This window comes from Chiloscyllium plagiosum, chromosome 3 (assembly GCF_004010195.1).
Source record: "Chiloscyllium plagiosum isolate BGI_BamShark_2017 chromosome 3, ASM401019v2, whole genome shotgun sequence".
NCBI lineage: Eukaryota > Metazoa > Chordata > Chondrichthyes > Orectolobiformes > Hemiscylliidae > Chiloscyllium > Chiloscyllium plagiosum.
In genome coordinates, this window is record NC_057712.1 from 96,122,828 (window position 1) to 96,144,565 (window position 21,738).

General features: G+C 40.3%; 1 protein-coding gene across 1 annotated transcript; it reads right to left on the reverse strand.

The window, feature by feature from the left end:
* Positions 1-1,604: 1,604 nt before the first annotated feature.
* Positions 1,605-21,732, reverse strand: casp8ap2 (caspase 8 associated protein 2). Its single transcript, XM_043686683.1, has 4 exons — positions 20,761-21,732; positions 12,745-15,403; positions 5,063-5,162; positions 1,605-2,425 (listed from the first exon to the last, which is right to left on the reverse strand). The coding sequence occupies exons 1-4, from the start codon at positions 21,659-21,661 to the stop codon at positions 2,363-2,365; spliced, it is 3,723 nt and encodes a 1,240-aa protein (XP_043542618.1). The 5' UTR covers positions 21,662-21,732; the 3' UTR covers positions 1,605-2,362.
* Positions 21,733-21,738: the final 6 nt, after the last annotated feature.

The window sequence follows — 21,738 nt, forward strand, 5'->3', positions numbered from 1 at the left end:
TTTACAATTTTGACCAAAAATTGGCAAAAAGCTGGAAAAACAGAGTCCTCCTGGTTATTGACCAGGGTAGCATGCTTTGCAGGTACCAAAGCAACAGATGTAATTAAGTCAGTCTATAAGATTTGCAGAACTCACTTCATCCATCCCATTTTAAAAATCTGGAATGGTAAAGTTTTCCCTCTTAAACCAGAGCCTGCAGCCAATTGCAGCAGCATCCTAATCCTCATCTCTGCACTACTAAAACTATCATTGTAAAACTGATTCTTCTCTATAAGCGTGATGAGGACTGTCAGGGCAGCCATTTCTCTATTTTCTTTCAATACAATGTAAATGGGGAGGAAACTTAATTTAGGATTTATTATCCACTACCAGCAAATACTTAGAAAGGTCAGCAACGCAACTAACCAGAAAGTGAAGAGGTTATTTGAACCTCAACTTCACTTGCCTTTGCTCCACATTGCTTGGTAGATACATCGTTAGACAAAGGGTTCAAAAGCTATGGAATGTAGGCGGAAAACTGGAACTGAGACCAGAGCCATGATAAGCCATGATCAAGCTGAATGGTGAAGCAGATTACGAAAGCCAAATGGCCTATTCCTGCTGGAATCCTGTAACCTTCGGTAACAAAAATCCCATTCTTCTGAATCTTAAAAAAAAGACTCACCTAGCATTCAAAGTCTTTCAAAAGGGCATAAGTACTTTTCATTCAAAAGGTTTACAGAAATCCAGAACACATTCAAGGCTATGGGCCTACTGCTGGAAAGTGGGACTGGTGCAGATTTAGTGCAGCTCTGGTGATGTACATTTGATGGGCTGAAGGGCTTCTTCTGTACGTATGATTCTATCTCCTTGAGGTACATGCTTCAAAAGGTCAAAACACAAATAGGAAAAAAATAATGAAATGCTGCTTCTACTTTTACCGATAGTGTTAGAAGAGGCACTATGCAAGTGAATTTCTCCCCAGATATTTGGTGCAGTCGACACTAAATCATGAGATTTATCAAGATGGTTGCATCAGCATTTGAATTTTCAGTATTCTGATTTCAACTGCAACGTATTGTTTGGCATTAGCCATTTCATATAATGTTGCACTGGCAATTGCAATGAACTTGCAGGCTTTTTCCATAAGTGAGAGCTCATTAAGCTATACCATCTCAAGATGTTGCAATCACTTTACCCTCAAGCACAACCTTTGACTATTTGTTTTTTTGTTAAAGTACCTCCAATGGTGGCAGTTATTTTCTAGCGACTTGAAATTTTCCAGATATCCAACTCCTCAAATTCTCAATTTTAATACTTATTCTGGAAAAGTCATGTAACTACAAGCCTAAAATAAGTAGTAAGCTATTATTCTAACCATTACTAACACTGAACAAACCCATCCGACACCTTAAGAGGTCAGTCCTCAATCTAACAGTGCCAGACCTATCTATGAAGTTGGTTTTGAATTGGGAAATATCAGAAGCGTATGAGTTGAAAATATGAAGATATATATATATTAAGGAATTTTAGCACTGAAGCCAATCAAGACATCTAAACTTATTCTAACTGTGCTTGCAACAAACATTACACACTTTTTCTGGATGTACAAAAAGAAACATAGAAAAATTAAAAAGTAACCTTTACTTCTCACATTGCAACCTAGCAAAAATAAATTACAATAATTAGTCTTCACAGTTTGAAACATACTTAACATCTGTAAATTTCAAAAACTTGTATTTATAATATTAACAAATTTACAGCATTTCTATTTAACATTTCTATAAAATGTTACACAGGTGTGAATGCAAACAGCTTCAAAAAGTTTCAAACCTGTTTTGAAAGATATTCACAAAAATATAAACTGCATTATGTACAAATACATATTTTATACTTTACAGACTATTAATCTGACAGTGCATTTCAGTGAGCACATTGGGATACATAGTCAAATGATGGCAATATAGACGAATGTAGAGGGAACACTGCAAAGACAAAGAATATATTTTTAAAAACTTGAGATTTTCAATTCACTTTCACTGAACCTTCAATTGAAAAAAACATGGGATTTAAGATATATATTAATGAGCTTGCTACGAAGTTAACATTAGCTAGTCCGGTATAAAATGATAATTTTCAGGTTAAAGGTGACATAATTAGGTACAAAGGTCCTTCCTGTATGGTGTGTGCCATTCTGAGATATGTCTCCATAAATCAATGCTTCAGAGATGCAATCACAAGAAACATTTCTAAGTTTAACAGTAGGAAAAAGCACTGGATATGAAACGTGGGTTGTCAGCCATCTCTGTGGCTTAATATTTCTTCAAAACTTCTTGAATGCTTTTGGCAGGACAGAAATACAAAAGGACAGATGCACAATCTTTCAGTTGTTCATGTTTCCTGACTTCTTGAATAATTTCATCAAACGATGGAACCGTTCTGAAATCTGAAAAGAAAATAAATTCCACATACCAATTGCTTGGAACAGTTGTTTTATTATACTCCCGTGAAGTTCCTTGGGACATTTTAACACGTTAAAGGTGGTAGATAAATCCAAGTTGCTGTTGCTTGCCCTGTCAAACCCTCCATAATTCAGGTAATTTCTCTCGGATCATCCGTTAACTGCTTTTCTAGTAAACTGCTTTTCTAGTAACTAGACTGCGAACTTGCCCTGGGGGCTATAGGCTCTTTTACCATATTTATGGTTGTCTGATCTGATGGCTAAGAGGCAAGTTTAAAAGAAGTGAGTTAGAGGGGTAGGGAGGGTATCTCAGTTTGGGATCAGCACTGGTGGAAATATCAAAATTAAGGAAACTCAAGAAATCAGCTCTAGAGAAGCGCAGAGATCTCGGAGAGTTGAGAGGTCGGAAGCAGCTATAGGGATAGGGAATGGCAGATCCATGAATGGATTTCAAAACAAGAATTGAGATTTTCAAAATTAAGATGCGCTTGTCCAGCAATCTGTACAGGTCAGCAAGGAGAGGAATGCTAGTTGAATGATCCAAGTTAAGAAGCAGAAAACAGTTTTAGTTAACTTCAATTTTATGGAGAGTACAACATTGGAGACCAGCCACAAAAGCATTGGAATAATTTAGACCATAGGTTTAAAAAAAGACTTGAATGAGGGTTTTAGCAGCAAATCAGTTGAGACAGGTCTGAAGCTCTGTTAAAGGTGAAAAAAAGGTACTCTTAATGATGGTGCAAATAAGTGGCCAAAAAAGCACAGAAACAAGCTCTTTGGCCCACCATATCTATGCCAACCAACATACACCAAACTATACTAATTCCATTTATGTGCTTTTGGTCCTTAGCCTACTATGCCCTGGCATTTTAAGTGATTGACCATTTGCTTCCTAAATGTTGCCAGAGTAGCTCCTTCATCTTCCTCTCAGGCAATGCATTCCATAGTCCTACACACCTCTGGGTGAAAAGAAATTCCCCCAATCCTCTCTGAACCACTTGCTCCTCACTCAAAATTAACCCTCACATCTAAGACATGTCTACCATGGGGAAATCTACCCTGTTGATGCATATCAATTTTGTATAGCTGAATTAGATCTCCCTCAGCTTCCTCTGCTCCAGGGAAAACAAACCCAACCAATCCAGTCTCTCCTCATAACAGACTTTTCACCCAAGGCAACATCGTGATGAATCTCCTCTGCACCCTTTTCAGTGCAATCACATCCTTTTCAATGTGGTGACCAGATTGCGCCCAGTATTCCATCTGTGGCCTAACCAATGTTTTATGAAGTTGCTACAAGACTTCCTTGTCCCTATATTCTACAGCCCAGCTAATGAAGACAAGCATTCATTATGCCTCCTTCATCACAACTTGAAGGGTGCATGGACTTGGAGACCAAGGTCCCTTTGTTCCTCAGTACTCCCTCGAGACTTACATTGTATATATTCTTCCTGTATTAGGCGTTTCAAAATGAATCATCTCACTCATATCAGGATTAAATTAAAGCTCTGTCTGGTTTACCAGCTGATCAATATCAGGCTGTAGCCTGATCATAAACATCAATTTTCATGTCACCTGCAAACTTAGGAATTGTACCTTCTACATTCACATCCAAGTCATTAATGTACACAACAAACAGTAAGAGTCCCAGCACCATCACAGGCTTCCAATCACAAAAACAACCCTCCATCATCACCCTTTGTCTCTTACTTGCAAACAAATTTTGGATCCAGTTTGCCAATTTGTCACTGCTCCCATCAGCTCTTACCTTTGGGCCAGCATTCTATGTGGGTCCTTGTCAAAGTTTTTACTGAAGTCGATGTAAACCACATCAACTACACTACTCTCTTCAAATACATTTAGTCACTTTTCAAAAAATTCAACTCAATCATATTGGATCTTCCTCTAACAAACCCATGCTGACTAACCCGAATCAATTCTGACATTTTCAAGTGCTGACTAATTCTGCCCCTTCCAATTTTTTCAAATAATTTCCCTATCACTGATGTCAGATTAATAGGTCTATAATTACCTGGCCTATCCATGCTGTCCTCTTGAATAAAAGCACCACATTGGCTATCTTCCAATCATCTGGCATCTCACCAGTAGCCAGTGAAGTATTACATATCTCCACCAGGGCCCCATCAAACTCTTTGCTTATCACCTACAATAGCCTGGAACACATTTCATCAGGCCCTGGGGATTTATGCACCTTTACACACACTAAAACATCTAATAGTTCCTTGTTATTATTAACATGCTCGAGATCCTAACCAATCCAATTGAAGTCTGCAGCTATAATGTCTTTCTCCTTTATGAATACAGATGAGAAATATTCATTTAAGACTTCACCTACTGTCACAGGACTGCAGTCAGAAAAACACCCTTCCAACCCAATTTTGTACTGAAACTAACTTTAGTTGGGTTTAGGGTAGGTCCGTGGCATTTCGTAACAGTGATGGGAAATGGGAAAGAATTCACCTCAGATAGGAGGAACTGATATCAAAGAAATTACTTATTTGAACAACATATTTTGAGCAAGTTTATTCTACTGTGAGCGCCAACATAATACTAAATGAAGTAACAAGGAGTTGCTTCATTTTGTAGGTATCAAGTGTTTACCTGAACAGGGGACCGATGCAGTTTTCCAGCGATGTAACCAAAGGTCTCTTCATTTGCTCCCTTCTGTTGACAACCCATCAGTATCGCTCGATCATCCTCCCTGACAAGAAAAGGGATTAGAGAGCATAACCTAAAACAAGTGTAAAGAAACAAAGACAAAAAACGCAATTTGTCCGAACTAAATGATTCATTTACAACAATATACAGGCAGGCTGAAAATACTGGAACCTCTCAGCAGGTTAGGAGGTATCGATGAAGAGCAGACATTAATGGGTCAAATATTTGCTGTAACAGGATGACAACCATCCATCATGAGGTAACATGCCCTTTGTTTAAATTACAACATTTTGCACTGAAAACGTAGCTGAAAATGGGGAATGAGAGATACTGAGCAGCTAAGTATCTGATTAATCAGAGTTCATTGACACATGAATTCAATGGACAAATCAGGCACAGACAGCAAAGGAGGGGGAAACAGATGGGTTCAGAGGGAATGAGAGATAAGTACAAATGCAAAAAAGAAACTTAAATTTTCAACTTGTAAAAATTTATTCTTCCAAACCTGAAAGAATGAGAGTCTATATTTTAATAGCTGACTTAAAGTATCAGGGTGGGGGCAACTGAGAATAATTATCACATCAAACAATGGCATCATTTAAAGAGCATTTAGATGAAAACAGGTGAGACTTAACATGAACAACACAGAATTGCAGAATTCAAGTCAAATAATGTGTATGATAAATACATTTGTAGCATGTTTTGTGCGAATTTAAAAAGCCAAACTTCCCACAGATTTAATTATCACAATTTAATTATCACAAAATTAAACTAATACCTTTAGGGCAGGAGGACAAGACATTTGCTAAGAGCTCCTTCTTTAAGCTAAGAAAGTAACAATTTATCAACTTAGGCAAACAGTGTTGTAAAGTTTTAAAATCAATTTTTCGTTTTCTCAAATTAGATTATGGTCGGATGGTGGATGAGACATGGAAATGCAGGGGTCGATAAAACTCAAATGAGGTAACGGGAACCCAGAGAAAGTATATTCCTGTTAGGGTGAAAGGAAAGGCTGGTAGGTATAAGGAATGCTGGATGAGGGTTGAAATTGAGGGTTTGGTTACGAAAAAGAAGGAAACATATGTCAGGTATAGACAGGATAGATCAAGTGAATCCTTAGAAGAGTATAAAGGAAGTAGGAGTATACTTAAGAGGGAAATCAGGAGGGCAAAAAGGGGACATGAGATAACTTTGGCAAATAGAGTTAAGGAGAATCCAAAGAGTTTTTACAAATACGCTAAGGAAAAAAGGGTAACTAGGGAGAAAATAAGGACCCTGAAAGATCAGCAAGGTGGCCTTTGTGTGGAGCCGCAGAGAATGGGGGAGGTACTAAATGAGTATTTTGCATCAGTATTTACTGTGGAAAACGATATGGAAGATATAGACTGTAGGGAAATAGATGACGACACCTTTCAAAATGTCCATATTACAGAGGAGAAAGTGCTGGATGTCTTGAAACGCATAAAGGTGGATAAATCCCCAGGACCTGATCAGGTGCACCCTAGAACTCTGTGGGAAGCTAGAGAAGTGATTATGGACCTCTTGCTGAGATATTTGTATCAGCGATAGTCACAGATGAGGTGCCGAAGACTGGAGGTTGGCTAATGTGGTGCCACTGTTTAAGAAAGGTGGTAAGGACAAGCCAAGGGAGTATAGACCAGTGAGCCTGACGTGGTGGTGGGCAAGTTGTTGGAGTGAATTCTGAGGGACAGGATGTATGTACATTTGAAAAGGCAAGGACTGATTAGGGATAGTCAACATGGCTTTGTGCGTGGGAAATCATGTCTCACAAACTTGATTGAGTTTTTTGAGGAAGTAACAAAGAGGATTGATGAGGACAGAGCGGTAGATGTGATCTATATGGACTTCAGTAAGGCATTTGACAAGGTTCCCATGGGACACTGATTAACAAGGTTAGATCTCATGGAATACAGAGAGAACTAGCCAGTTGGATCCAGAACTGGCTCAAAGGTAGAAGACAGAGGATGTGGTGGAGAGTTGTTTTTTAGACTAGAGGCCTGTGACCAGTGGAGTGCCACAAGGATCGGTGCTGGGACCTCTACTTTTGGCAATTTACATAAATGATTTGGACGCGAGCATAAAAGGTTGTTAGTAAGTTTGCAGATGACACCAAAATTGGAGGTGTAGAGGTGTAGTGTACCTCAGATTACAACAGGATCTTGACCAGATGGACCAATGGGCAGAGGGGAGTGGCAGATGGTAGTTTAATTCAGATAAATGCGAGGTGCTGCATTTTGGCAAAGCAAATCTTAGCAGGACGGATACACTTAATGGTAAGGTCCTATGGAGTGTTGCTGAACAAAGAGACCATGGGAGTGCAGGTTCATAGCTCCTTGAAAGTGGGGTCGCAGTGAACAGGAATAAACCTGCAATTAAATTCGAGGCCTGGTCTCACTAAAAATCAAAAGCTTTTTTTCATCTGTTTTTTGCTTTTTAACACAAACTATTACACAAGAGTCATCTTTAGCTCACAGATCCCAGCTCCAAACCAAAATTGGTAAGAAGGATAAAAGTAATGAGAAATTAGCAAGAGCTCTAACAGTATTTAGTCATTGCATCTACCATTCCTTTGTCATCTACTTTAATTCCCCATTCCTGTCCATTAAAGAGTGGAATTGTTTTATTACTCTATTTTTAGAAACACAAAAATATAGAAACAGGAGAATGAGTAGGGCATTCAGTCCCTCAAACCTGCTCCAATATCCTAAAAAATTGTGACTGATCTGTCCCAGGCTTCAAGTCCTCTTTTGTGCCCATTCATCAAATTTTCAAAATGTTGAGGACCATCTGCTTCTTTAAATACTTTGTGATCTAGCCACTCTCTAGGACAGATAATTCCAGACATTCACCACCCTCAGAAGAAATTTCTTTGTACCCCTCTTAAATCTATAAAAACTCATGCTATCTGTTCTTACATTTCTGGCTAGCTTCCACTCATGCTCTAATTTATTTGCCCTAATGAACACATCATGGAGTCTTAGAGATGTACAGCATGGAAACAGACCTTCGAATTAACTCATCCATGCCGACCAGATGTCCTAAATTAATCTAGTCCCATTTGCCAGGACAGGTGGACGATCCTTTATCTGAAGTTCCAAAATCTGAAAAGCTCTGAAATCTGAAGGTCTTTTTTGTGAAGTTTTTTTTCTCATTACCAAGGCTGTTTGGCGTGCAAACAGTTACCCCAAGTCAACACCCACTTGATCCATGTCACTCAGATACGACATGGGGAGGCATAGCCCAGCACCTGCAGGCCCTGAATTCTTTCTCAAGGTGTGTTTTACTTCGTAAGTCTGCTCCTTTGGTAAGACTTTTAAAAATTTCACCATCAAACTATCACTTACTCTGAAATTCGAAAAATTCCAACTTCCGAAAAACAGCTGGTCCCGATGATTTCGGATAAAGGATCGTCTACCTATACTTGGCCCATTTCCATCTAAACCCTTCATATTCATATACCCATCCAGATCTTTTAAATGTTGAAATTTTACCAGCCTCCAACACTTCCTCTGGCAGCTCATTCCATACATGCTCTACCCTTTGCATGAAAAAGTTGCCCATTAGGTCCCTTTTAAATTTTTCTCCTCTTACTCTAAACCAACACCCTCTTGCTCCGGACTCCCCCACCTCAGGGAAAATACCTTGTCTATTTACCCCCTATCCATGCTCATGATTTTATAAACCTCTATAAGGTCACCCCTCAGCCTCCGATACTCTGGGAAATCCCTATTCAGCTTCTCCCTATAGCTCATACATCCAACCCTGGCAACATCCTTGTCATTCTGCTGTTCTTTTCATTCTAACCAGTTATTAAACCCCTACAATTACACACTTTTCATCAAGTTTAATGCTTTCCTTACCTTCCTTCAGTGTACAATAGGTAATCCCCTAGGAATTTCACCTTAAAGTAGGATTTATCCGATTATTCTGATGCATCCCCCAAAATCTGCAATTACTTTTCTACTAATCCTTCTTCTAGACTAATATCCCAGTCCACTTTCAGGCAGACATAATTGTTCTTATTTAAGTTTAAAATGGTCTTGGAGCCACTTTTTTCTCCTTCAAACTGGGTGCAAAAAAGCAATTTATAGTATAATCTCTGCGACCTGGAGGTGCCTTTATTTGGAGGTAATTATCATACTATAGCCAAGTTTGCAGATGACAAAAAGTAGGTGAGACAGTAAGTGCTTAAGATAAAGCCTGCAGAGAAATTAAGCAAGTGGGCAGTTTAAATGGCGAAAGATTGCAGAAAGCTGCAGAACAGAGGGATTTGGGAGTCTTCACTCATGAATTATAAAAAGGTAGCATCAAAGTTCAACAGGTAATAGGGAAGCCAAATGGAATGTTGGCCTTTATTTCAAAAGGAATTCAGTATAAGAGTAGGAAGTTTTCCTAAAATTATACATGGAATTAGTCAGACCACAGCTGGAATACTGTGAACAGTTTTGGACCCCTGATCAAAGGAAATATATACTGCATTGGAGGCAGTCCAGAAACATTTAGTGGGCTGATACCAGACATGGAGGGATTGTCTTATGAGGATAGGTTGAGTAGATTGTGTCTTTACTTGTTGGTACATAGGAAAATGAGAGGTGATCTTATTAAAACATACAAGATTCTTCTGGGACGTAACAAGGTTGATGTGGAAAAGCTATTTTCCCTTGTGATAGAGCCTAGGACCACAGTATTTAATCTCTAAATAAGGGGTCACATATTTAAGACAGACGAGGGAGAATTTCTTCTCTCAAAAGGTTGAGAATCCAAAGAATTCTTCACTGTAGAAAGCTTTTGAGGCTGGGCTATTCAGTTAATTCAGAGATTGAAATAAAGGTAGTTCTCCTATAACACCATAGTTGCGTTTCAGCAAAACCTCATTTAATCGAAAATCGCTGATTATAAATAATGGGGCCTAGGGGAAAAGTGGGGTCGGGGCAGACCAGCAAATAAATATCACGATCGCTCAAACATCACCCAAAAGTCTAACGCCAAGTGTAGCACAGCCTGAATGAAGGTTGAAATCACATTTATTAACGAAATGAAAATAAATTTAACACAGTACATTTTAAAAATTGTAAGAAAACTGCTCTCTATATAGTACCTCTCACTGAAAGCTGCTCTCCCGGCAACTGACATCATGCATGCGCAGAATGGCACCAAGACCAGCACTGACCTCTCGCATGCACAGAATGGTGCAGTCACCAGCGCATGTGCAGAGATTTTGGCGCAGACATTGACGCACATGCAGAATTAAGTGCAAACAGATCCCCACTGGAATCGCGCTATTGCCAATGATGGTAAGGAATCTTAAAAATACCACTCCCTAATTCGTCGGTGACGTTATAGTCAAATCGCACTGCTGAAATGTTCATTATTCCAGAACTACTCATAGGCATATTTATAATCAGTAAGGGTATCAAGGGTTATGGAAAAAAGGCAAGAAGACGGAGCTGAGGATTTTCAGATCAGCCACGATCTTACTGAATGGTGGAGCAGGCTCAATGAGCTGCATGGCCTACTTCTGCGCCTATGTCTAATGGTCTAAACTTGTCACTTTGCACAATACCCAGTCTAGTATACCCTGCTCTCTGATCAGTTCCAGTTTACACTGCTCAAACACATTCTATAAATTCATCAAGGCTATTTTCTTATTTTACCAGTTCTTTATGTGGATTAAACTTAATGATTATTACTACACCTTTATCAGAAGCACACCATATTTCTTTTTGTACCGGGGTTATTCTTCAGAGACCTGTAGACTTAGAGTCTTAGAGATGTACAGCACAGAAACAGACCCTTTGGTCCAACACATCCATGCCAAACAGATATCCCATATAAATCCTATTTGCCAGCACTTGGCCTTCTGAACCCTTTCTAATCATATACCTATCCAGATGCCTTTTAAATGTTGTAATTGTACCAGCCTCCACCACTTTGTCTGGCAATTCATTCCAAACATGCACCCTCTGTGTGAAAAGGTTGCCCCTTAGGTCCCTTTTAAATCATTCCTTCTCACCTTAAGCCTACGCCCTCCAGTTTTGGATTCCCCAACCATGGGAAACAGACCTTAACAATTCACCCTATCGATGTCTCTCATGATTTTATAAACCTCTAGAAGGTCACCTCTCAGCCTTCGATGCTCCAAGGAAAACAGCCCCAGCCTATTGAACCTGGGTTCAATTTCCGCCTCAGGCAACTGTCTGTGTGGAGTTTGCACATTCTCCCCGGGTCTGTGTGGGTTTCCTCCGGGTGCTCCGGTTTCCTCCCACAGTACAAAAATGTGCAGGTTAGGTTAATTGGCCATGCTAAATTGCCCGTAGTGTTAGGTGAAGGGGTAAATGTAGGGGAATGGGCCTGGGTGGGTTGCTCTTCGGAGGGTCAGTGTGGACTTGTTGGGCCGAAGGGCTGTTTCCACACTAAGTAATCTAATCTAATCTATTCCGCCTCTCCTTATAGCTCAAATACCCCAACCCTGGCAACATCCTTGTAAATCTTTGCTGAACCCTTTCAAGTTTCATAACAGCCTTCCTATAGCAGGGAAACCAGAACTGCACACAGTATTCCAAAAGTGGCCTAACCAATGTCCTGTGCAGCCGCAACTTGACCTCCCAACTCCTCCACTCAATGCACTGACCAATAAAGGAAAGCATACCAAATGCCTTCTTCACCACCTTGTCTACCTACGACTCCACTTTCAAGCAACTATGAACCTCCACTCCAAGGTCTCTTTGTTCAGCACCACTCTCCAGGACCTTACCATTATGTGTATAAGTCCTGCTAAGACTTGCTTTTCCAAACCGCAGCACCTCACATTTATCTAAATTTGTCCTACAAGTGACTTCTTTCTCTACTATTCTTCACCTCTACCCAAACCAATTCTACATCCAGATTTCCTGAATCAAAGTCAATTCGCACTTCAGGTGAAGTGATAAAGAAGCAGCGCTCCAAAAGCTCGTGATTTCAAATAAACCTGTTGGACTAAAACCTGGTGTCGTGTGACTTCCGATTTTGTCCACCCCAGTCTAACACCAGTACCTCCACATCACAGCCCTTATTTTATGCCATATTGCGTAAACCTTTGCCTTGCCAATGCTGTTGCTATACACTAGATTGTTTGTTATAGAACATATAGAACATAACAGCTCAATACAGGCCCTTTGACCCTCGATGTTGCGCCGACCTGTGAAACCAATCAAAGCCGATCTAACCTTAACAAATCTATTTTCGTCCACATGACTATCCAATAACCATTTAAATGCCCTTAAAATTGGCGAGTCTACTACCGTTTTTGTTAATATGCAAAATGAGAACCAGAAGGGGAGTCCAGAGACAAAGTTTGGTTAGAATGGGGCCCAATGCAGAAAAAGGTGAGAATGCAGTGACATTACTTCTGCCATCTTTTCAATAATGGCCATTCCTCAATATGGATTATGTCCACTTACCAAGGCTTCGCAGTTATAAACAAAGTGCACCTTACAAACAAGGGTATAAGGGGTTCGCAACAGTGAATATTTGTAATTACATTAAAGAAGGTGCTAATAATAATGGATCTGGGGGATGACATATCTACAAATGTTTTTGAATATCTACAAATTGAGTGTTCTTACCTGGTCCACATTACCAAAACTTCACCATTCTTCTTGATGACATTTTTAGCAGGAAGACTAGTTGGTGACTTGGTTGTAGACTGGGAAGGATTTACCGTTGTTTTCTTTGAAGTAACTACTGTTTTGCTGCTGAGAGCTTTCTTTGCTGAAGAGGGGGATGTCCGTTTACATTTGCTTTCTTTGTTTTTGCTCTTAGTGCTTTTCAAAAGCTCATTCTCCTTTCGTGGCCTTTTCACGGTGGAATCCGCTTTCACGTTACATTTCCTCTTCCTGCCACTCAAAGCACCATGTCCTGAAACCATTTCTGTACACGCTGCTGTGGTCAAGGTCTCACTCGCAGCACTGTCCCTGGGAGTTTTAAGTAAAGGCTCCACATTTTTGTGCTTTTCAGTTGATGGTTGATCTTCCTCAGAATGAGCTAGTTTTACATCAGCATCTATTCCCAACTTGTCCATGTTTTTGCTGCTATCTTCTGGATGTTTTGCAGTTAAATACTGATCGTGACTTGATTCTGACAGTGCCTGATCCTGACCAAGCACTACACCCCCACTGCTGCAAGGCATTGCAGACTCATTGACTGCCTCGGTGCCAAGGTCATTGTTTGGTTCCAGCTCAAATCCCACAGAAGGTGAGCTTTGTTGACTAGTTTTGGTATCAGGGGGCCTGCATCTAATCTTAACAATGAAATGATCATTTGATTTTTCCATTATGACTGCCTGCATTGGGGGTTGGAGCTGATATTGAAAAGAGGAGGCTGAAACCTGTTTGTTCCACATTGAAGAATTGCTTGACCGGCTGCTTGAGTTATCTGAGTCCAACGCCAAGTGAATATCTTGCTCTGAAGCATCCTCTTCATCAAGAAGAGCACTTTCACTATAATGTGCAGTCAAAATTGCTTTATTGACTTCCTCATGCAGAGATTCCCCATTTTGAGATGTTAAGAAGCTGATCTGCCCATCTGATTTCAGAGGTGAGGGGACTGTAAGAGAAACTGCCAAATCCTCCATGAGAATAGAGGGAACAGAGGAACGTTCTGGAACTGAACTACTTTCGATTATCTTTTGTCGATGTGAATCGTCACCTAGACTGATCACAGAATCTTTGGTTTGCATCACCTTATCTGGAATTTCCAGCATGCAACTTTCATCTAGAATGTCCAGATCAAGTGGTGGCCTTAACCCAACTGTGTGTGTGTTTGGCGTAACAGGAGGCCATGTAGCAGTATCCAGCTGAGACACTGGTGGTGGTTTCTCTGAAGTGGAATCATTACCCAAGATATGTGCTCCGATGTCAGGCCGTACCTTATCTGGGATAGGCCAGGAATTACATTCCAACGTTGTAATCCCTTGGTCCAGAAAGTCTGAGCCTTGTAATAAACACTTGAATATCTCACCCATTTGAGCATCACTAACCAAGTTAAATGTGAGAGTAGAGGCCTGTTGTTCAGTCAGAATGCCAAGTTCTGTTTTATCATGGCAGTCTTTCACAGTGTTGGAACTGGTTGGTGGATCAACCAAGTTCACCTGAGTCACAGGCAGCTCATATTTGCCTTTTGTGCTCAGGTCATCTTCCTTGGGGATACCATTAGCTGAACATACTACACTCTTCTTTAAATGCTTGTTTAATACTGGAGTTCCTTTAAGTTTCCGATCATCATTGGCTGGTTTATTTTTACCAGAGTTTTTTTTGCTTGACGAGGTATTTGTCGACGATGGCCCTGAAGGAGGGGGGGGAACTTTCAACTTTGATAATTTGTTGCCAACTCTGTCCTTGAACTGTTTAACCACTGTATTTTTCTTCTGTTTATTGTTAAACTTCTCATCTTCCCTTTTCTCCTCCAAGGCCAATTCTAGACTTATACTCTCACAAGAGATAAACATGTCACGCACCTTTTCAAACATAAAATCAAATTGCTTGTCCACGAACATCCAGAGTTTTTCCTTCATGTTTGGGGCCTGCTGTGAGAAAATGCTATTTACAATCCCATTGCACTTAGCCTGCATTAGAATGTTTTCAATTTCTGCACAGATTGAGGTCTTTAATGGCCGCCTGGACTTTGGAAAATTGGAATTTTTAACAACAGAGATGAAGTCGGCAGAGGCAATTTCAACTATCCGCTGAAACTTGTGGATTTCAAACTGTTTATGGAGCTTCATGTATTTTTTACGAACAATCTTGCGAGTCACCATTAAGGCACCCATCAAATTTGAGACCGAGGACTTAATCTGATTTCTTTCTGCAGAACTGGGGTTGAGAATTTCCACATCAGCATTTTGATTTGAAGTCACCTTTTCCGATTTCTTTTGTTTTTTACTGCTCTTTATTTTGGTCAAGTCCTCGGAGGAGCAGTTTACAGTAGATTGATCAGGATTTACCAATCTTACTTCTTCTTTGGGTCTACTTTTACTTGGATTACATTTCACTTTGTCGTTGTTCTCTTTCTCCATCTGAACGTCAATCACTGATTTCTGTATTTCAGGTACAGAGGCTTCATCATCACTCACAATTTCTCCTTCTTCTATTTCTTCTGAAAAACAGTTCTCTAACAAAATGCCCAATGCCTTTTCTCCAGTCTTGCACAACGGTTCCTGATCTTTTTTATTCAGCTCTTGAGTGCAGTTCCTTGAAGAACAATCACCTTGGACTTTCAGGGTAGAATCTAAACGAGGAGAAATGTGCAACAAAGCAAGTTAAGCAGAATTAATAATTCATAAATAATTTGAACATCTTTTGCACTGAGACAGATACTCCATGAGGTAAAATACAGAAAGCCCACACTTTTCACCATGTTAGTAAAGACTCACGAAAACAAATAATTCACATTATGCTAACTTTAATCTAGCATTTGATGGTAGGAATCAGTTATGCAATTCAATTAGAATTGTACCAAATTTTAAGCAGGCATGTATCACATTTAAATATGCATCGGGTAAATTATTCAAGCTATTTAAAATTAATTGAACAAATACCATTCCAGGAGAGATGTTCAGATGAGGGCTTTCAGATCCATGGGGAATCTCCAATCTGTCTTCTGTAGTGGTTGACTTGATGACAATATTTTTGCAGCTATTTACAATCATAACCCTGTTTCCTTCAAGATAGCTAACAAGTGTCTTTTTGAAAGTTAAAGAATGTGGTTCTCTGGGCACGTGTTAATATCTGAGTGGATCCCTGGGACTGTGCTGTTGAGAATTAGAGGACACGTTGGTATGGAGGATTGGTGGTGCAAGAGATTGAAGTAAGTTACAAAATAACCTCACATGGCTTATTCATGGTCCAGTTCTCACTATAGTCATCACTTTAGGAACTTGAAAGAAAACCTCGTCACAAAGTCATTAATTTAGTAAGACAGGTAAAATTCCAACTCATATGACCAACTCTCAGTCCAACAGAAAGTTGATCCCTCCAGCATATTATTTCAAAAAAGGATCCTTTGGGAGGGAGTGAGGGAATGAAGGGTGGAAGAAGAAATCTCAAATCAACCTTTTAAAGCCACATCTTTACAATGCTATTGAAGCAAAGACTACTTTGCGATCCAATTTAACTATAATGGAAGTTTGTTAGGATAATCTAATATTAATCTGTTTGTTCCCCTCTCCTAATACAGCACTGGAATACCAGTTTCAAATATTTGGCTGTGATTAAGTAATGTTTGTTAGTTAATATTTATTTGCTTGTTCCCAAACTGATGAAGGGTTATGCATGAAACATCAACTCCCTCGCTCCTCAGATGCTGCTTGACCTGCTGTGATTTTGCCAGCGCCACACCTATTGACAGCATTGGCAGTCCTCACTATCTCAAATTATGGATTCCAAGAGTCTTTCCACAATTGGTTTTGGACCACATCTAGTTTATCCTCTTGTTGAGGAAACTTGATACATTAGTTTTTCTCAATCGCATGGATCAGTACTTAGAACCATGATGTTGTAGCCATAACACAGACACAGATTTCACAGGGGAAGAAATGGTTGCTGGATGTTCCAGGATTTAGATCTTTTTAAAAAAAAGGAGGGGAAAAAAAAAAAAGAGGAGGAGGGAGTAGCATTGTTAATTGGAGAGTGCATCACAGCTGCAGAAAAGGAGGTTGAGGAGGGCTTGCCTACTGAGTCAGTATGGATGGAGGTGCAGTCACTTTATTGGGTTTTCTTTACAGATCCCCCAAAGCAGCAGAGAGATCGAAGAACAGATTGGACAGCAGATCTTGCAAAGGTACAGATGTAACAGTGTTGTTGTAATGGGTGACTTCAACTTCGCCAATATTGATTGGAACCTCCTTAGTCCAGAGGGTCTGGATGGTGCCGATTTTGTCAGGTGTGTCCAGGAAGGATTCCTGACTCAATATGTAGATTGGTTGACTGGGGGCGGGAGTCCATATTGGATTTGGTGCTAGGCAATGAGCCAGGCTAGGTGTCAGATTTCTCGGTGGGAGAGCATTTCGGTGACAGTAACCACAACAGCCTCACCTTTACCACAGTCATGGAGAGGGATAGGAACAGAAGTATGGGAAGGTATTTAACTGGAGGAGGGGGAAATTATACTGCTATTAGACAGTATAATAGCTATGGAGTATAAATTGGGAACAATTGTTCTATAGGAAATGCACAACAGAAATGTGGAAGCTGTTTAAGGAGCACTTGTTGCAAGTATTGGATAACTTTGTCCCACTGAGACAGGATTGGAATGGTTAGGTGAAGGAGCCTTGAATGACAAGAGAAGAGGAGCTTCTTGTTAAGAGGAAGAAGGAAGCTGACTTAAGGTTGAGGAAGCAAGGATCTGGCACAGCTTTAGAGAATTAAAGGGTAGCTAGAAAAGAACTCGTAAATGGACTGAGGAGGGCTAGAAGGGGGCACAAAAAAGCATTGGCGGGAAGGATTAGGGAAAACCCAAATGCGAGGAATAAGAGAATGATCAGAGGGAGGGTAGGACTGATCAGGGATAGTGGAGCAAATTTGTGCCTGGAGTCTGAAGAGGTAAGGGAGGTCCTAAATGAGATTTTTGTTTCAGTATTCACGAGAAAAGGACCTTGTTGATAATGAGAACACCATGGACCAGGTTAATAGGCTTGAACAGATTGATATTAAGAAAGTGTATGTGCAGAAAATTTTGGGAAGCATCAAGATAGATAAGTCCCTAGGGCCTGACCAAATATATCCAAGGTTACTATGGTAAGCGAGGAGCAAGATGATCTTTGCATCCTCACTCTCCAAGTGAGTAGGACCAGATGATTGGAGGAAGGTGAATGTTGTTCCTCTGTTCAAGAAAGGGAATAGGGAAATCCCTGGGAAATACAGACCAGTCTTACGTCTGTGATAAGCAAGGTACTAGAAAAGATTCTGAGAGATAGGATTTATGACTATTTGAAAAAACATAGCTCGATTAAAGATAGTCAGCATGGCTTTGAGGGCGGCAGGTCATGCCTCACAAGCCTTATTGAATTCTTTGAGGATGTGACAAGACAAGTTGATGAAGGTAGAGCAGTGGATATGGTATATATGGATATCAGAGAAGCATCTGATAAGGTTCCCCATGGTAGGCTCATTCAGAAAGTTAGGAGGTATGGGATACAGGGAAATTTGGCTGTCTGGATTCAGAATTGGCTGGCCGAAAGAAGACAGCAAGTGATAGTGGATGGAAAGTATTCTGCCTGGTGGCCGGCGATCAGTGGTGTCCCACAGGGATCTGTTCATGGGCCTCTGCTCTTTGTAGTTTTTATAAATGACTTTGATGAAGAAGCAGAAGGGTGGGTTAGTAAGTTTGCTGATGACACAAAGGTCAGTGGTGTTGTAGATAGTGTCGAAAGCTGTTGCAGGCTACAACATGACATTGACAAGATGCAGAGCTTGGTGGAGAAGTGGGAGATGGAGTTCAACCTGGATAAATGTAAAGTGATTCATTTTGGAAGGTTGAATTTGAATGCTAAATACAGGGTTAAAGACAGGATTCTTGGCAGTTGTGGAGGAACAGTGGGATCTTGGGGTCCACGTACATTGATCCCTCAAAGTTACCACCCAAGTTGATACGGTTTTTATCAAGGTATATGGTGTTTTGGCTTTCATTAACAGGGAGATTGAGTTTAAGAGCCGCAAGGTTTTGCGGCATCGCTATAAAACTCTGGTTAGACCACACTTGGAATACAGAGTCCAGTTCTAGTCGCCTCATTATAGGAAGGATGCAGATGCTTTAGAGAGGGTGCAGAGGAGATTTACCAGGATGTTGACTGGATTGGAGGGCTTGTCTCATGAAGCGATGTTGAGTGAACTAGGGTTTTTCACACTGGAAGGAAGAAGGAAGAGAGGTGACAATAGAGATGTACGAGGTAATGAGAGACACAGATAGAGTAGATGGCCAGAGACTTTTCCTGAGGGTAGAAGTGGCGGTCACAAGGGTTTATCATTTTAAGGTGATTGGAGGAAAGTATATGGGAGATGTCAGAGGTAAGTTCTTTACGCAGTGAGTGATGTGCGCGTAGAATGCACTGCCAAAGATGATAGTAGACTCAGAGACATTAGGGACATTTAAGTGGCTGCTGGACAAGCACATGGATGGCAGTAAATTGAGGGGCGTGACGGTTAGGTTGGTCTTAGATTAAGACAAATGCTCAGCACAACATCATGGGTCGAAGGGCCTGTACTTGCTGTTCTATGTTCATGGCAATATTTGCATAAAGATGATAGAAAAATTAATGTAATGGTATGTTGGTTCTATGATGATCAAGTTCAATTCGACAATCAGAACTCCCACTTAGTCCATATACAGTAACGCAGTAAGCTTCTATAGGCCGTGGAGATTTCCCACTCATTCTAACAACAAATTCATTGTCGATTTCTGATGCATTTCCTACAGATTGCACATCTTCTGCTTTTGTCAGTGCTTTCTATTTCTACAATAAGTGTTACACTTTCAGTCACTTCATAAATTACTTCACTGATTACTTCTATGGTCTGCCTTCTTTCAATAACCTGAAGAGCATAGCATACCATCAGAGCAGAGTGACTTATCCACCGAGTATACCTTAATGAGTCTGCTTTCTAATGTTCTCATTCTGAGAGTGTCTTTCATCTCCTTCCAGTCTTTTGATTACCACTCTGAAAGCACACATGCCAAAATATTTACGATGCCTCAGTCACACCGTCACAGATTCCATCCTCAACACGCCAATGCCCCAATTTGCCCACTACTCTTACTTTTGCTCGGGCTTTAAATCCCTTGCAAATTATTTTAATCTTGTATCTGTGTCCTATTCTTCATCTTCACTGCCTCATAGCAATTTCTAATGCCCCTTGTGAATACATAGTGCTGTTAAGCCTAAGCTTGTAGAGCACTGAAGGCAGCTATTTGACCATGATGCCTTTGTTGGTTTTCTGAAAAAGTTACTCCCTAGTCTCACTCGCCAGCTTTCAACACAATATACTTTGCCTTTAAATTTTTAAATCAAATTCCCTTCAGAGAGGTTACCTTCGAATCTGCTTCCACCAGTCTTCCAAGCAAGGCAGTCCAGATTACAGCTCAAGTTAAATATTTATCGCGTTCCTATTTTTTTTTTGCAAATTGTCTTAAATTTGTGTCCTGTACTAAATGGTGTTTACCAGTAGCTACAATTTTGCACTACCTACATTGCTAGTGAATTTCAACTTACGAAAATCTCTTACACTGCTGTACATCTTAAACCTTTTTGCTCTAAAGAAAACAATTCCCGATGCTTGGTCCTGGTCCTAAGGGTGAAAATGAATCACAGAAGGAAAGGAATGGAACTAAAAGTCAGACTGAGAAGTCAAATGGACGCGCTGACCACATCACATAGCTACTAGATACATCGACCAGATAAATACAGCAAATGTTTCATCACCTTAGCAATTTTCATTTACTTTTCAGACAAAATGTTAGGTTTGTTATCTGAACAAAATACCAACAATTTGTATTAGAATATATTTTGTTAAAAATACTTTTGTGCTAATCCTCAATTATGTATGAAAGGAGAAAATGCTTCTAACAATTATGAATATGCAAACACCTACCCTTGTCGTCAACATCCTTTTCCTTTTGTGTACCAGAAGTCTCTAATGTTGAAGGTCTAACAGGCCGTAAGGGACTGGTTAAGGGACTGATTGGTTCCGGTATGGACCCTATGTAAGTAAAGTCAATGCTTTGAATGGAATTTTCTTCCTGGTCTTCAGCTATACAAACATTTTCAACAGGTGTTTCTTTGACAGTTGAAGAAGAATCCACAGTACTTCCATTTGGCTGCTGCAAGTCACAGCCAGTGAAATTTGGCTCTGAATTCCGAATCCATCCTTCAGTATCTGCTGCCTTGACATCCACAAACTTCCCTGAATCTTCAGGTTTCTCAATAATATTCAGAGATACAACCTTCTCACTGTTGACTGCACTATCAAGTTCGATTAGACAATCTGAACTTGCACATGGTCCACCTGCAGAAACACAGTCAGCTTCTGTAGGCCGTGGAGATTTTCCATTCATTCTACTAACACATTCATCATCAGCTTCTGAAGCATTTCTAGCAGATTGCACATCCTTTGCAGGGTCAGTACCTTCAATTTCTACAGTTGGCATTGCACTTTCAGTCACTTCACAAATTGCTTCACTGACTACTTCCACAGTTCCCATGGTCTCTACAACTACTGGGGCCAATTTTTCAGAGTCATGTTCAATGCAGTCACACTCCATGGGTTGATCGGGAGCATTTTCTACTAATGTGACTTGAACACCTTCCTCCTCTTCAACCTGTTGAAGTGGTTCCTTCTGGCTAACTACATGTTCCATTGGTTTTGGAGTGTTCCAAGAAATGTGGATCTCAGTTCTTGCCATGGCTAACTCAGTGCATTCGCAGTTTGTATCCATTGCTTGTGTCTGAGTTCCTCCCACAGGTGACTCAATAGATCTGCAGTTTATGTCCATTGCTTGTGCTTCATCAGACTGGCTGGAAATTTGCTCCAAAGTAAAGCCGACCTCCACAGATGCTGTTTTCTCAGCCA